This window comes from Ursus americanus, chromosome 36 (genome assembly GCF_024610735.1).
Source record: "Ursus americanus isolate L20-20 chromosome 36, mUrsAme1.1.p, whole genome shotgun sequence".
Taxonomy (NCBI): Eukaryota; Metazoa; Chordata; class Mammalia; order Carnivora; family Ursidae; genus Ursus; species Ursus americanus.
In genome coordinates, this window is record NC_142162.1 from 24,745,694 (window position 1) to 24,761,978 (window position 16,285).

At 39.1% G+C, this 16,285-nt stretch overlaps 1 protein-coding gene and 1 pseudogene across 2 annotated transcripts in view; both read right to left on the reverse strand.

Moving 5' to 3' along the window:
- INO80 (INO80 complex ATPase subunit) overlaps nt 1-16,285 on the reverse strand; it is a 129,966-nt gene that overhangs the window by 79,230 nt on the left and 34,451 nt on the right. For both annotated transcript variants that reach the window (XM_045771011.2, XM_045770995.2), the window contains exons 6-11: nt 13,184-13,304; nt 11,897-12,111; nt 4,825-4,878; nt 3,600-3,803; nt 1,386-1,581; nt 63-130 (exon numbers count right to left, since the gene is read on the reverse strand). In XM_045771011.2, the coding sequence (XP_045626967.2) occupies nt 63-130; nt 1,386-1,581; nt 3,600-3,803; nt 4,825-4,878; nt 11,897-12,111; nt 13,184-13,304 (858 nt within the window). The remainder of the gene's footprint in view (nt 1-62; nt 131-1,385; nt 1,582-3,599; nt 3,804-4,824; nt 4,879-11,896; nt 12,112-13,183; nt 13,305-16,285) is intronic.
- Nucleotides 6,327-11,886, reverse strand: LOC148107052 (divergent paired-related homeobox pseudogene; annotated as a pseudogene).

The window sequence follows — 16,285 nt, forward strand, 5'->3', positions numbered from 1 at the left end:
AATGAAAGGTTGTAGGGTACTTCCAGAGTCCCTCACAGTTTCTTTTCATTTTTAAGACTCACCCGAGCTTGATGAATATGATAAGCATTTTCAGCATTCTTCAGGGCCTGGGCTTTGAAATGGTTACTATCTGAAAAGGAAAACTTAGAGATTATCACATGTCATTAACTGATCTCCTTCAAACATGCAACTCACGCGAACATTGTCAATCCCTAACTCCCCCAATTTACTCATCCCTAAGCTCACAGGGAGTGAGAGTGTAGAAAGGTTCAAATTACATGACAGAGGTAAGGACCTAGAAGTGGCTATGAAGGCAGAGGGCTGCCATGGTCTCCATAGCCACAGGAAGCTCACAGAAACCACCAGAATACTGAGCTCATCTCCCAATCCTGGGTTTCTTGCACAAAGCAAAGAAAAGCAAAACAATGAGGATTCAAAATTGTGATAGATTTCCGCTGGGTGAAACTATTCCCAAAGAAGAAATCCAAACATGTATAAACCCCAAGAGCCTTGCAAGCACACTCATTCTTTTTATTCAGAGCTCAAAGCGATCTTGATCACTATTCTCTATGAAATTCCACTCGAATTTCACCCCAATTCATCCCTCCCCTTGTGGTTACAAAAAGACCACAACTGAGGGGCGCCTGGGTGGCTCAGTCAGTTAAGCATCTGCCTTTGGCTCAGGTCGTGATCTGAGGGTCCTGTGATAGTGCCCCACATTGGGCTCCCTGCTCAGCAAGGGGTCTGCTTGTCCTTCTCTCTCCCTCCCTGGCCTGTGCTCTCACTCTAAGAAACAAATAAAATCTTTCTAAAAAATAATACCACAGGGGCGCCTAGTTGGCTCAGGTTATGATCCCAGGGTCCTGGGACCGAGCCCTACATTGGGCTCCCTGCTCGCAGGGAGCCTGCTTCTCCCTCTCCTCCCCACTTGTGCTTTCTCTCGCTATCTCTCTCTCCCTCTCTCTCAAATAAATAAAATCTAAAAAAAACTAAAAAACAAAAAAACCACCACAACTGAACAGTCTCTTTCTCATGCTTGACTTGTATCACCAAGAACCTTGTTATGTGAGAGATGATTTTCTCTGCTGAGACATGTTCACTGAATTCTTCTGATATAATACCCTCCATTTCTACCAACAAATCAAAACATATAAGATATTCCCAAACTTATATAAACACACCCTTTCCTTTTCAAATTCTTTAATAAAAGTTATTCTGTATGTTTGTTTTATTCATCCTTTCCCTACTCCAGTGCAATAAATTCCCCTTTACTAATCATTACCTACCGATCAAGATAAAACTTATAAGAACTAATCATGTGTATAGCCTTAGGTATAAAATAATGGAGGATACCCACTCCCTCTACTTCCTGATTCAGGACTCACCATAATCCTCCTGTGTGATGTTAACTACCACCCCTCCACCAATGTCAATTTGTCTTTGGGTGGAACTGTCTTCCAGTTTCCTTAGGATTTCTTCCTGAATTCCATCATGACCCATGTCTCGTTTGCGACTCATGAAATGGGCATATAACTCTGTCTGGGTGATTAGGAAGTTCAGTTTTCGCTGTTGTCTCTTGGCCTAAAGGGGAAGAAAGTTATTTTCACTAAAGAGAGTGAATCACATACAAAAGGTGATCAACAGAATTCACCAAATCTATATATAGTTTGCATATAATTCTTCTACAAATTCTTTGTCTTTGGAAAGGTAGTTAATTGCTAACACACAATTTTATTATAATCAAGTCAGGGGTACTAAAAGCAAAGAATAGCCTTTACTTATATTTAATAATAACATGGGCTTTGCTCTCATTTACAATATGAAATCTGTTCTCTATTAGGCTTCTGTCTAAAATGCTTATTTCTTTACTGTATGATTTTCCTAGAGTGGCACTGAGACACCAACTAAACTCAACCAACGGATTTTATTCCACAACCTGGGTGCAGATACATGTGTACAGCTTTAATATCTTAAACAATGTAAACATGTGCAAAGATCTTCTTCATCACCAAAAGTCAAAATAAGTGACTAGGAGCTATGAATTATTCTGAAAAGTCAATGCAGGAGAAGCCAATCAAAGGAAGAAAATCCTCCTGAAAACAGTGTATAGTTCATCTGTGATAATGATCTACGAAGGATGACTATAGATCAAATACACACACGCACACGGTCACTGCTCTGCAGGAACTAGTTTACAATAAAACTCTTAAGAGGTACAGCTGATTTATCCTTGATCCAATACCTCCCCAAATTAAAAATAAAAACATAACAAGGAAGTTAGCCAAGAAAGGAGACCAGTCCTAAAAAATGTTACACAAAACTATGCTCTCTCTTTACGATTTTACAGTACTTGAGCCAGGTTCAAGTGAGTAGGAAATCTGAAAGACAGTTTAACAGAAAATGGAGTTACTTTCCATAATGGATACAGGTGTTTATGCTTAGTATGTTAGCAAAGCGAACATACTTCAAAAAAACCTTTCCAAATTAAAACAGAACAGTAATATCTGCTTTAACCTTAAAAAAAAGTCAAATACTACGTGTTCAAATGAACCAGGTAAATTAAAGGAACAATCAAGTTTCATCACAAATAGTTTTATTTCAAAAGATCGGAGAAAGACATAAATATAACCATGAAGGAAACTCATTGGTTAACTATCGACAAAATTGAGAGAACGTCTCACAAACCTAGACTAGAAGTCTGGTGCTTGCAAAACTTTAGGATCTGTGACTAACTCTCAAATGCCTCTAAATTCAGTAAGTATTCCAGATAGCATCAAATGTTTCCTAACACACTAATATGTCTATCTTGCATGCAAAAGTAAACGTTACCCAGAGGACTTAAGAGAACTGGGCAAAATCCATATTCATCCTCAAAGGCATGATAAAGGACAGAAGATCAAGAGCTCAGAAACACCCACAGCTCTGCTCTGACAGGAGTACTACCCATACCTGAAAGGAAACATTAACCGATCCGCTGATTCCCTTCCTCCAGACCTCAACTTTCCTTCCACACATCCCAACTGGTTTGCCCACGGCAACACAATGATTTCGTTCTCCTACCCTCTCTTCTTGCTTCCCTGAACAATCTACTCACCTACATTAGCTGACATCGAGTTTAAAGAGTACTGGCTGAAAGTTAAAACAGTGAAGCAGGTGGGGGGATGGGTCTCAAAACCGAACTAGCTGTCTATTGTTCCTATCTGGCCCTAAATCTGGCAGCCAGCCCTGTCCTTCCAACAAGGAAGAAACTGCAGCCAGTGCCTGGAACCAAGCCAAGATAAGCTGTAAGCAGTTTTCTTTTTCTTTCGTTTATCCCTCTTCTTTTTCCTTTTTTTTGCTCCTCAAGAAATATACAGAGGAATAAGGCTACAAAGAACAGAAAAACTTGGCATAGAAAAAGAGAGGTGAAGGCCAGGAAGAGGGCCTTACTGAAAGGATAAAACAGAATCGGTTTATTGGACAATTACTATCCTCAAAATTATGTCTTAAAACGTTTTTCCAATGATTTCATTGATTAACTTGCAACTTACGTAGTACACACCAACCTCTGGATATGGCTGCAGCAATCAGGGTTTCAAAATTTTATACTACTGTCATACCTCCCGCATCTCCTCATCCAATTTCCGCTGCTCCAAGGCCTCCTTCTCTGCGCGTTTGCGGTGTTCCTTCTCCACCTTCTCATACTTCTTCCAGTACAGAAGCATCTCCTTGGTGAGGCGGCGGGCACGAGGCAAGGTCTCCTTACAGTTCTTTTGGGCCTGCAAGGCGGCTCGACGCACCTCCTTCATGCACTGGTGGGCAAGCTGCAGATGACAACAGCAGTCTCACAAAGAAGAAGACCCAACACCAGGGCCAGTTCTCCCTGAGCTATAAACCACAGAACTCCTCAGTCTGTTCAGTGCACACAGTATTCCTATGGTCACATCTCTTTCTCCTCCTACGTGGTTAATGTTCCCGCACAGTACTGTGACCCAGACCCAGACCCAACCCCGAGGTAATACAAGGAATGAGAAATATATACACATACTGCCTTAGTAGATGGGGGGGGGGGGAGCGTAACGATCTGAGATGTGCTGGGAAGTTACAGAGTATTATCACACACATTAATAGTAATAGTTATTAATGCTTATTATATGCTATGCTCCACTCTAAGCCTAACATATATTAAACTAATTTATTCTTCACAAAAACTCTATGAAGTTGGTAGTATCAACATCCTCATTTTACAGATGAGGAAACTAAGGATGAGTGACCAGCCCAGGGAAACAGAACTAACAACATTACCTCATCCGATCTCACAGCTTTCAAAGGAAGCTGTGCTACTTCCCTCTAAAGGAAGGTATCGATATTAACATCATCATTTCTTAGATAAAGAGACTGAGCACAGGAAGCTTCCATGATCTGCCTAAGGAATCAGAGCAGGCTATGGTCTCATCCAAAAAGGGTCAAATACCAGAAATGTGAGGAGAGCAATTTTATTTTCTTTTTTTAAAGATTTTATTTATTTATTTGACACAGAGAGAGGGATCACAAGTAGGCAGAGTGACAGGCAGAGGGAGAAGCAGGGCCCGAGCAGAGCAGGGAGCCCGATGTGGGGCTCGATCCCAGGACCCTGAGATCACAACCTGAGCTGAAGGCAGACGCTTAACCGACTGAGCCACCCAGGCGCCTCGGCAATTTTATTTTTAAAATAAATTGAGAACATTCAGAAATCCTCTTAGGTACTACTAGATTCATTATCAACAGGTCACAAGAGACAAGAGCAGCAAACATAAATTACGTTCCAGCACAACATAAAATGGGAAATACAAAACTATAATTTACCTTTCGGCTATTGGTGAGAAACAGGTTACGAGCTGAAGCTTTCTGCTTGTTGGCCTAAAATATTTAAAAACAAATTATTTCATTTAGGAGTCCTTTTGAAATAAGATAATGTAGACTGATACGGTCTTCTACTCAATTCCTCGAGGGTTAAAAAAAAAGTCATACAAACACCTCAACTCAGAACCCCACGCAAAGCTACTAGAGCAGTATTAAGAAGAATAAGCTAGTCCTGTGGCCGCCTTAAATAGAGTCTTCTGCAACCTTCTGGAAAGAATTCCAGTTATATTTTAGGCTTGACGTAGACTAGGAAAGTATAACAACATACCCAACGTATACCATCCTGACTAAAACACACTGCTTTCCAGAGCCAATCTGCAAAGAAGCTGCGATAGTAGTCACTCACACACAGAACCTGTTAGGAGAGAGGGAAACCAGCCTCCCAGTCTGTGAGTCTATCCTCCAACCAGGACAAACCTGCTGCTACTCTTCATTTCTGCCAACACTTAAGCTTCATCTTCTCAAACAAAAAATTCCAAGGCAGACCTAACACAAGATGATTCAGCAGCCAACAAACCAGTCACAAGCTGCTTATTTTGTCTTGCAATTCAGTTAAAACAAAAACCTAATAAAGAAACCTGATTTCCCAGGATGATCCACTTGACATGGGAGAAGACACAGCACAGGCACAGCTGAGTGATGCTCTGGCTGTTAAAGAACTCTCCCCCTAATTCTGAAGAAACAGTGGGTACAAAGTTACTGACAGCCCAAATGCCATTTATATAAAATTCCCACCTCAGACTGTCTGCTTATAGGAATTTCTAGGCTTTTTATAAAAAAAAAACTTTTACTACTGCTTAAGCAGCTAGCTACTGCCACTTTAAAGACAAGAATCTCAGATATTTCTAGTGAATTCCTGATCATCAGAAGGGCATTATTTTTTAAAAAATATTTTTATTTATTTTTTAAAGTAATCTCTACACCCAATGTGAGGCTTGAACTCACAATCCTGAGATTAAGAGTCGTGTGCTCTACACACTGAGCCAGCCAGGTGCCCTGGAAGGGCATCATTCTGAAGCCTCTTCACCAGGTACAAAGAGGGTTTCCCCATTACTTCTCCCATCAAAAATGTTCCTATCTAAACTTTCTCTCCAAAAATACTTACAACTGGTATGGGGAGAAAAACAGCCATTATACAGTAGAGAAGCACCTACACACCAAGGGCTCAAAGCTAGTATCATCATTCTGGGACACACGTGTCATGTGCTTCCTAATGTGTCATACCAAGAAGGACACGTCACTCCTTTGGTAATCCTGCCCCAAATGCATAACCCAAATCTAATCATGAGGACTCGCATGAACCCAAATTCAGAAACACTGTACAAAACAACAGGGGTATACTATGTCGGATTTACAGGGTACCCTGCGTCAGATTTAAAAGAGATCAAAGAGAGGTGACAACGAAATGAAACACGGAGTCAGACTGGATCCTGGATTGAATCAAGAAAAAAAAAAAAAACAACAACCCTATAAAGGACGTTACAGAGCCAACTGATAAGAAATCTGAATATGGTCTGTGGACCAGAAAATAATTTTTATAACTTCACTGTGGTACTGTATGAGAGAATGTCCTTTTAAGAAACATACAATGAACTATTACAAAGTTCAGTGCAAAGTGTCAAACTAACCCTCAAAATGGGGGAGGGAAAAAAAGCATGCATTTATATAACCAAAGCAAAGGAAGCAAACAATTGCTAACTACGAGTAAAAGTTACATGGAAGTTCCTTGCATTATTCTTCTCATATTATTTTAAAACTTCTTGTTTTGAACTAATTTTAAATTTACAGAAAAAGTTGCAAAAAATAATAGAGGTTCTTTACATCCCTCCTGCTGCTTTCCCTAGTTTTAGCATCTTATATAACTAGAATACAATTACTAAGAAAGGAAAATAACACGGGTAAAATATTAAATTACAAGTCTTATTTGAGTGTCAACAATTTTTCCACTAAAATCCTCTTCCTGTTCCAGCATCCGGTAACAGGATCCCATGTATTTAGTTGCTTTTCTCCTTAGTCTCTTCCTGTATGTTTCATTTCTTCAATCTTTCTCTCATGTCCTCAACACTTTTGAAAGGTATCAATCAGTTACTCTGTAGAATGTCCCCAAATTTGTGATTTTCTGGTATTTTTTCATGAATGGAATGATGTTACGCATTCTGGCAAGAATACCACAGAAATGATGCGTTCTTCATGCATCACATCAAGTTCACGATGTCAACATTTATATTACAAGTGACTCCCTAGATCATCTGGGTAAAGTAGATTCTGCCAATTTTCACCATAATAGTTACTATCTTTCTTTTTGTGCTAATATGTACGCTGAGTAGATGCTTTTAGTCTGTGCAAACTGCTTCTCTTCTAACCTTCATCCTCTAATTTCAGTCTACATCAATGGATCCAGTCTGCAACAATTATCACTGTGGTATTTGTGTAATGATGGCTCTCTACTTCCTTTCTTCTGCACTCATTAATTGGAATTCTACTGTCAGGAAGAGTTGTTCCTTCTACCTTATCTATTTGCTTATTTATTTAAAACCGTATGGACTCATAAGTATTTCTTTAAATCTATGTGTGAAAATTCAGTATTGTCTTTTTTTTTTTTTCTTTAAGTAAGCCACACGCCCAGTGTGGAGCCCATTGCAGGACTTGAACTCAAAACTCTGAGATCAAGACCTAATCTGAAATCAAGAGTGGATGCTTACCAACTGAGCCACCCAGGTACCCCAGGATTATCATTATCAATTTTGGTGCTCAATTATTCTAACTTTGACCATGAGGAGCTCCTTCAAGTTGCCCCTGTGTTTTTTTGACAATTCCACACACTCAAATTTCTTTAAGCACTTCCTTACTTTCTGGTACTCCAAGATGTTTAAGGCTCATCTTGTATTTTCCCTGCCAAGTTCTGGTATAAACTACTTCTCCAAGGAGCTCTGGTTCATTTTATTAGAGAATAAAAGGTGTTTAGAAATCAAGACCTGGGCACAAGATATTCACACTGTTACTGGGGTGTCACTGTTTCCAGGCACTCTCAGCAAACAGAGCCAAAAAGTAAGTATATATGCATACTAACCTATGCATGCACACACAACTATATTTCTGTACATATCTATCTGTATATATATAAAAACCCATGAATTTATACTGATAGCTCTGATTCCAATCAAATTTCAAAGGCTTCACTTTAGCATTCCCAACAGTCACAAACTGGCTGTCAACTACAACATATTTATTTGTTCAATTCTAGTGCTCATTTAAAGTAGTTCTAAAATTACTAACCTACTCCTTTGTAAGAAACACTCACTATACTAATCATAGCATTTATGTATAGTTCTTTTGGTCTTTAGCCTTACATATGCAGTCAAAATACTGATTTCCTCCGTTACTTCAATGAGTCCTTTCCTTTCCCCACTCCTTGCAACTCGATTATGTTACTCATTTCTAATGCAGTTAAGCACTTGCTCCTGTCTTTATTCAACTTTGCCCACATATCCCCTCAACCTCCTTCTTCACCCACATCCCGGCTGGTTTTAATGGTTTTATTATAGGAGTACGTGAGTATGTGAGGAGTACATGAAACATTACTAGGATTCTGAAAGTCAGCCCTATACATAAAAGATGTACTTAAAGACTGCCCCCTCATCCCTGCTAACCTGTCCATTCCCCCCTTTCTTTCCACGTTTTTCCAACCTGCCCCTTATAAAAAATCAACATTTCTGGTTTACCCTTCCTGAATTTCTTTTGCATGAATGAGGATTTATTTATATATTTTCTTATATGCCTCTTTTGCTTACATGAAAGGTAAATACTATAGATACCTGTTTTTGTTTGCTTTTCTCACTTTACAGTACGTCCTAGAAATTACTCCACATCATCTCAAGAAGGCCTTCCTCATTATTTCTTTTTTAACTACAGCATAATAATCCACTGCGTAGATCTACCATAGTTCAATTCAAGCCCCACATATAGGTACTTAAGTTGTTTCTTTTGCAATTAAAAATAATGCTGTGGGGCACCTGGCTGGCTCAGTAGAGCTTGCTACTCTCGATTTTGGGATTGTGAGTTCGAGCTCCACTTTGGGTGTAGAAATTATAAATAAATAAATTTTAAAATAGTAACAATAATGCTGCAATGAGTAACTCTGTTTACATGTATTTTTGTATTGCCAGAGATTTAGCCTCAGGATAATTTCTAGAAGCGGAAATGCTGGTTTGAAAGGTAAGTGCATATGGAGATTGTTAAGTATTGCCAACTTGCCCTCCAGAAGAGTTCTGTCAAATTTGCATTCCTAGCAGCAATGTATGAAAGTGCCCGCTTCCTCACAGCCTCCTTGACAGAATGTGTTACCATATTTAAAAATGTTTGCCACTGTGGTTAAGTACAAAATGGTATCTAGGTATTATTTTAATTTAGATTACTCTAATTACGAGAGACTTTAAACCTTTTTCATGTTTGAAGGCCAATTTTTTTTAAAAAAAGATTTTACTTATTTGAGAGAGAGAGAGCACAGCAGGGGAGCAGCAGGCAGAGGGAGAGGGAGAGGGAGAAGCAGGCTTTCCGCTGAGCGGGGAGCCCAATTTGAAGCTCAATCCCAGGACCCTGGGATCATAACATGAGCCAAAGGTAGCCACTTAACTGAGTGAGCCACCCAGGTGCCCCAAGGGCCATTTTTATACTTTCTTTGTGAATTTCTATTCATGTCATTTTGTCTACTGAATCTGTGGTCCTTTGTCCCTCGATTTTTTTCATTATATACATTTATTGAGATTTTTGTAATTTAAAAAATTTCTCCAGCTTTACTGAGACACAGCTGTTGTACACCATTGCAAATGCAAGGTGTACAACATGTTGATCTGATACATTTCAGAATGATTACCACCACAGCATTAGCTGACACCTCCATCCCGTCACGGTTGTTTTTTGTAGTGTATGTAATATAGTATGACAGTTCTGTGTCTTTAGATGAATTTATACATGCAGCTTACTGCCATCCTAATTACAACATGGAACATCCCCATCACAATAAGTTTGCTTAGTGCCTCTTTCCACTCAATTCCACCACAAGGGCATTTCTGTGTTTTTTTTCTTTCACGGAGCATGTTTTTGAAATGCACCCACATTGTGTAGATCTCATATCTGTCTCTTGTATGGGAATCATTCGAAATCATTACAATATGGGACCTTTTGTGTCTGGTTTCTCTCATTAAGTTCTTTGTGGAGATGAAGAACCAAAAGAATTAGCAGTGAAGCTCGTGGAAAGAATTTGAGATTCCATAACGGGACAAAGGGAGTAGATGTTAGGATCTTGCCAGCAGACAAAATGGACTATTTTGTGGCCAAAAGAATGGTCTGGGAGAGCCTTAAAATTGGAGCGTATGCTGAGTTGGAAGGAACGTACTGGATGATCTGTATATAACAGGGAAGCAGGGTAGGCACCACTGGGGGATGCTGGAGGTGCATCCATGTTTCTCTTGGAAGAGCTGGTCTGGACCTTCCACCACAGCTCATTGCTGTTGTTTGGCTTTCTTGAGTTTTGCTCTACGGTTCTTGAACCAAACCCAAAGTACTGTGGGATGTATCTCCAGTGTTGAAACCACTTCTTTCTTAAGGCTGGGAGCAGGGTAGGGGTTTTTCCTGAACAAGAATTCCAAATCTGCCAAGTGTTTCTCAGTGAACATTGTTCATTTCCTTTGTGAATGCTTCTGGTGTTTTCCTTTAAACCTGCATTTGCTGCTGCAGGCTCAGAAGTTCCAAGCATAGTCGGTGATGACTAAAATTCCTCTCTCACAAAGTTACTTTTAGGAAGGTCTCCTGCGCCTAACATCCTGCGATCTAGCTGTGTCCCCATGCTCTGGTCCTGTGTCAAAAGTGTCCCTCAATTTTTAAGAGTTTTTTTATATATTAGAGATAATAGCCCTTTGACTGTGATATACAAAGTAAATAACTTTTCCCACTTTGTCAGTTGTCTTTTGTCATAAAAAATTTATTTGTATTTAGTCAAATTTACCAATGTTTTCTTTCATTGCCTCCGGGACACACATAGAAACTTTTCCTATGACAAGATTAAACAGGATTGTAATAGCTTTCTTCTAGTCTTTGTATGGTTCATTTTTTACATTGAGAACCCTAATACATTCAGAGTATATGAGTGAGAAACATCTAATTTTATTTTTTTCCAAATGGCTACCTATTTGTTCCAGCACAATTTATTAAAAAGTGCATTAGTCTACTCTACTGTTCTATTTGTCTATTCATGTGGCAGTACTATGTTGTTTTAATTACAGAGGGTTATAGTATATTTTAAAGTTTGATGGTGCTTTTTCAGTGTTTCTCCAGCAATTCTTACACACTGACTTTTTCCTTGAGGTTAGTATCAACTTTTCTAAATTCAGAAAATAGCCTGTTCATTTTTCTATTAGGATCGCACACAATTTATAAGGCTATTAACTAAGTAAAATGCAAACAACTGGTGAGTAACTGAATAAAGGGTATATGGACATTCCTCTAACAATTCCTGAAACTTTCAAACTTGAAGTTTTATCAAAATAAAATGTTATCAAAACCAAACAAATTAAAAGAGCAAAAAGAATGCTTATATATCTTTCTCTTACATCATTCACATTTTTTCCCAATGCCTGTGATTACTCGGTAACATCCAAATATTTCTAGATTCTCCAAGAAACATAACTCTACCATTTCATTTTGATTTCCTCTATTATCACCTATCAATTTGCTGTCAGATCTCTATTGCTATAAGTAAGAAAACTGCTTTCCTTTCTCAAAGAAGTTTCCCTCCATTTTTTGGACAAGGAACATCATATAACAGCTGTCTTGTAAATTCTCACCAAAATCTAGGGAAACAGTTGATTGGCAAGAGTATTCTTCAACAAGATCTTAATTCCAAGAGATCAGTTTCCTTTCTGAACACTGTGAAGGTATGTAGCTCTCGCAGCTCCTCTTTAGAGGGCAGGGAGACAAAATACTCTTGCCGTCCCCTACGCTGGAGGCGCTCACGTACCTTTGGTAGTTCCTTTTTCACAATGCTGAGCCATACTTTCCTGCGACGGGCATTAAGCTGCTCAATGGATAAGTGCTTCTTCTTGGTGCCGGGAGGAGGCGCGTCATGAGAGAACTTGGCAAAGACTTTGGTCTGATGGTGGTGGCAACGAGGAGATTCTTCAGAGGAAAGCTCTTCGTCCCTTCGCCTCTTTTTCTTCACTTTTTTCAACTTGGCTGCAAAGGAAACAGACACTGAGAATCTTGCATTTCTGCCCATCCCTCGCTCTAAGACAATTCAAGGTTCTCTCCTCCTTCCACCTGAGGCTGGCAATGTTTATCTCTTCATCTATTCAGGACTATGAATATTCCAAGAGGAAGATCTTACTACCTTGGAAAAGAAAACTGGATACTCCCTATGTTTACATGAAAGAGAAACACAAAATGAAATCTAAAAACTGAATTTCTGTCGAACCCAACAACAGGAAGGGAGACTTACAAAGTACCACGAACTCAAGTAATAGCCAAGAGGAAGGAAACATTTCTACTTGGCGGCAACGTAAGGTGATTAAGGAGAAATAACAAAGAAAGAAAAAAGCGAGCTGATAGGACATTATGACCTATGAAGAGAAAATCATACACAGAATAAAAAACTTATTTGGGGGTGAGAGTGTGCAGGATGAGAAAACAGAGATAAACTAGCAGATGTGGGAGAAAGGGAAGAAGGCTGAACAGAAATTCTGAGTAGAGTTCATACCTTCAGGGGAATAAAATCTGTCTCGCACAGATAGTTTAAAACTTTCCCTTCCTACTTCCTTCCTGATTTCCAGCTGTTTGGAGCTCAGTAAGGGAGGGAAACACACTTCCTGGCAAACATGCAAACAAACACTACACAAGATTAGCAAGCGGTGATCTATTTAAAAGTTCCACATACAGCAACAATTATGACTTATTCCCAAGACTTCGGGTTGTTCTTCGTACTTCCCTGCGCATAACCAACTTCTTCCTCTCCCAGAACATTTTCAACATTTGGAAGAGTGTGTAGAAGACAAAAGGAATAAACTAATTGGCTTAAACCTTTGGCTAGGAATCCATAGTCCTTACATCTTTATAATGCTAGAAAAGATCATAAACCAAATACGAAATAAGGTTAACAATCCATATTACTTGGATAGGGAAGACTAGGGTTTCTCAGATAAAGCAAGTTTCTAATACATGGATTATGTTCAAAGTCCAAATGTACCAAAAGGCTACGCACAACCCTGAAACTAAGAATGAGGAACTATAGAAGGCAGGTCAGTATGCTCACCTTTAAGTTTCTTTTCCTCCTTGAATCTCTTTTTTTTAGGTCCAAGTAGGTGCCGTTGTTGCTCATAGAAGGGGTCGTATGTGGAGAGCAGGCCTGCACTGTAGTACTGGTACTGCTGCAACTGAAGCAGGCAAAGACAGGGAGGCTTACAAGGGCTCGTCTGTGCTCTAAGCCTGCCTTCACATCACCTTCACTACAAAAAGCTGAGCCAGAGAAAAACCACAGATCCTAAATATGGTGTTCATCCCACAAAAAGACCAATAAAGATTTAGTATCTCCAGGTGAATTATTTCCTTACTTCAAAACAAAATGGGTTCATCAGCTATGTACATGGTAAATTGCTGAAAACAAGAAAAACGCTTCATGCTTCTGAATTTCCACCAGACTATTTGTTTGGAACTGACACATATTTGAGAGATACAATTAACTGCAGAAAGGGCTCTGCATGGAAGTCATCAATAAGAAAGAAACCATATTTCTTTTACCAATAGGTCCTCAGATTTAATAAGGTTTTGATACCTGTTATTCTGGCTTTTGGTCTTCTATCTGGTTCAGAGAGTCACTAGCCATCCCAATTCTCCTATCTTTCAAGTCTCTTCACTCTTTATATCTCCCGCTAATAGAGGTTGACAATATTATGGATAATGCCTACATTGTCAGATTCCTAACATATGAATGATCGATTTTCTTTTCTGTCCAGGCAGAGATTCTTTCAAACACTGTATTTAAACTGACCCCCAAAGCTCACATTGATTTTGTCTCACTTATTACTAATGGATAAATATGAATATAAAATTAAACAGTCCACTGTTGAATCTCCTTCCTAGATTACAGCCAGTTCAAGAACCGAAACTAGGACAAAAGAGTGACATGGAGAACTATCACGAGGTCCCCTGTCAATGGTCAAAATTATATGAGCATTCTTTGAGCTATATAGTTAAAATCTATGAACTTTCCCATATATGTTTTACTTCAATCTAAAAAAAAGACCAAGTATTACAATCCCTACCAAAGTATCAACAGCATTTTTCACAGAACTAAAAGAAACAACACTAAAATCTGTACGGAACCACAAAAGACCCCAAGTAGCCAAAGCAATCTTGAGAAAGAAAACCAAAGCTGGAAGTATCACAATTTCAGATTCCAAGGTATCCTACAAAGCTGCAGCGATCAAAACAGTACAGTGCCGGTGCAGAAATAGACACACTGATCTGTGGAACAGAACAGAGAACCCAGAAATAAGAGACGCCTAGCTGGCTCAGTTGGTAGAGCATGTGACTCTTGATCTCAGTGTCATGAGTTCAAGCCCCATGTTGGGCATAGAGCTTACTTTAAAATAAATAAATAAATAAATAAATAAATAAAAAATTTCAACACAGAACAGAGAACTCAGAAATAAACCCATGCTTATATAGCCAATTAATCTATGTCAAAGGAGGCAAGAATACAAAATGGGGAAAAGACAGTCTCTTCAATAAATGGTGCTGGGAAAACTGGACCCGCCACATACACGAGAATGAAACTGGACCACTTTCTACCACCACAAACAAAATGGATTAAAAACCTAAATTTGAGACCTAAAACCATAAAAATCTTAGAAAAGAAGAGAGACAGTAATCTCTCTGACATGAGCCATAGCAACATTTTTCTAGATATGTCTCCTACGGCAAGGGAAACAAAAGCAAAAATAAACTACTGGACTACTTCAAAATAAAAAGCTTTTGCACAGTGAAAGAAACCATCGACAAAACAAAAAGGCAACCTACAGAATGGGACAGGATATTTGCAAATTATATATCCAATAAGCGGTTAATATCCAAAATACGTTAAGAACTTGTAAAACTCAACAACAAAAAACAAACAAGATGATTAAAAAAATAGGCACAGTACCTAAGTAGACACTTTCCCAAAAGACATCCAGATGGCCAACAGACATATGGAAAGATGCTCGACATCACTAATCATCAGGAAAATGCAAATCAACTACAACGAGATATCGCCTTACACCTGTCAGAATGGCTAGTGTCAAAAACACAAGAAATAACAGGTGTTGGTGAGGATGTAGAGCAAAAGGAATCCTCATGCACTGTTGGGGGGAATGCAAATTGGTACAGCCACTCTTGAAAACAGTATGGAGGTTCCTCAAAAAATTAAAAGTGGAAAAATCATATCCAATAATTCCATTACTGGGTATCTACCCAAAGAAAATAAAAAGACTAATTCAAAGAGGTATGTGCGGGGCGCCTGGGTGGCTCAGTCGGTTAGCCAGCTGCCTTCGGCTCAGGTCACGATCACAGGGTTCTGGTATCGAGCCCCACACTGGGCTCCTTGTTCGGTGAGGTGCCTGCATCTCTCTCTGACTGCCACTCCCCCTGCTTGTGCTCTCTGACAAATAAATAAAATGTTAAAAAAAAGAGAGAGAGAGAGAGAGAGAGATACATGCACTCATGGTTACCGCAGCATTATTTACAACAGACAAGATACAGAAGCAACCTAAGTGTCTACTGACTGGTGAATGGATGAAAATGTGGAGCACGTGCACGTACACACACGTACGCATGTATATGAGCTCCTCCCATTTGTGACATGGATGATACCCTACAGGGTATCATGCTCAGTGAAATAAGTCAGATTGAAAAAGACAAATACCACATGATTTCACTCATATGCACAATCTAAAAAACAAACAAAAAGCAGAATCAGACCTGAAGAGAGAACAAACTTGATGGTTATCAAGAGGGGAAGAGGGTGACGGGGGTTGGGCAAAATGGGAGAAAGGGAGTGGGAGATACAGGCTTCCAGTTATGGAATGAGTAAATCATTGGAATAAAAGGCCCAGCACAAGGAATACAGTCAATATTATAATAGTGTTGTATGGTGACAGATCATAGCTACACTTGTGAGCACAATATAATGTATAGAGATGTTAAATCACTTATGTTGTATAAGTGAAACTAATTATTTTACGTCAACTACGCTAAAAAAAAAAAAAAAAAAGACCAACTATTTCAAGTACCAAATGCCTAGCACTGTACTTTAAGAAGGAACTCTAGTCAAAAATAGTCAGATATCTTACTATTTACTACTTCTGCATGTTTATAA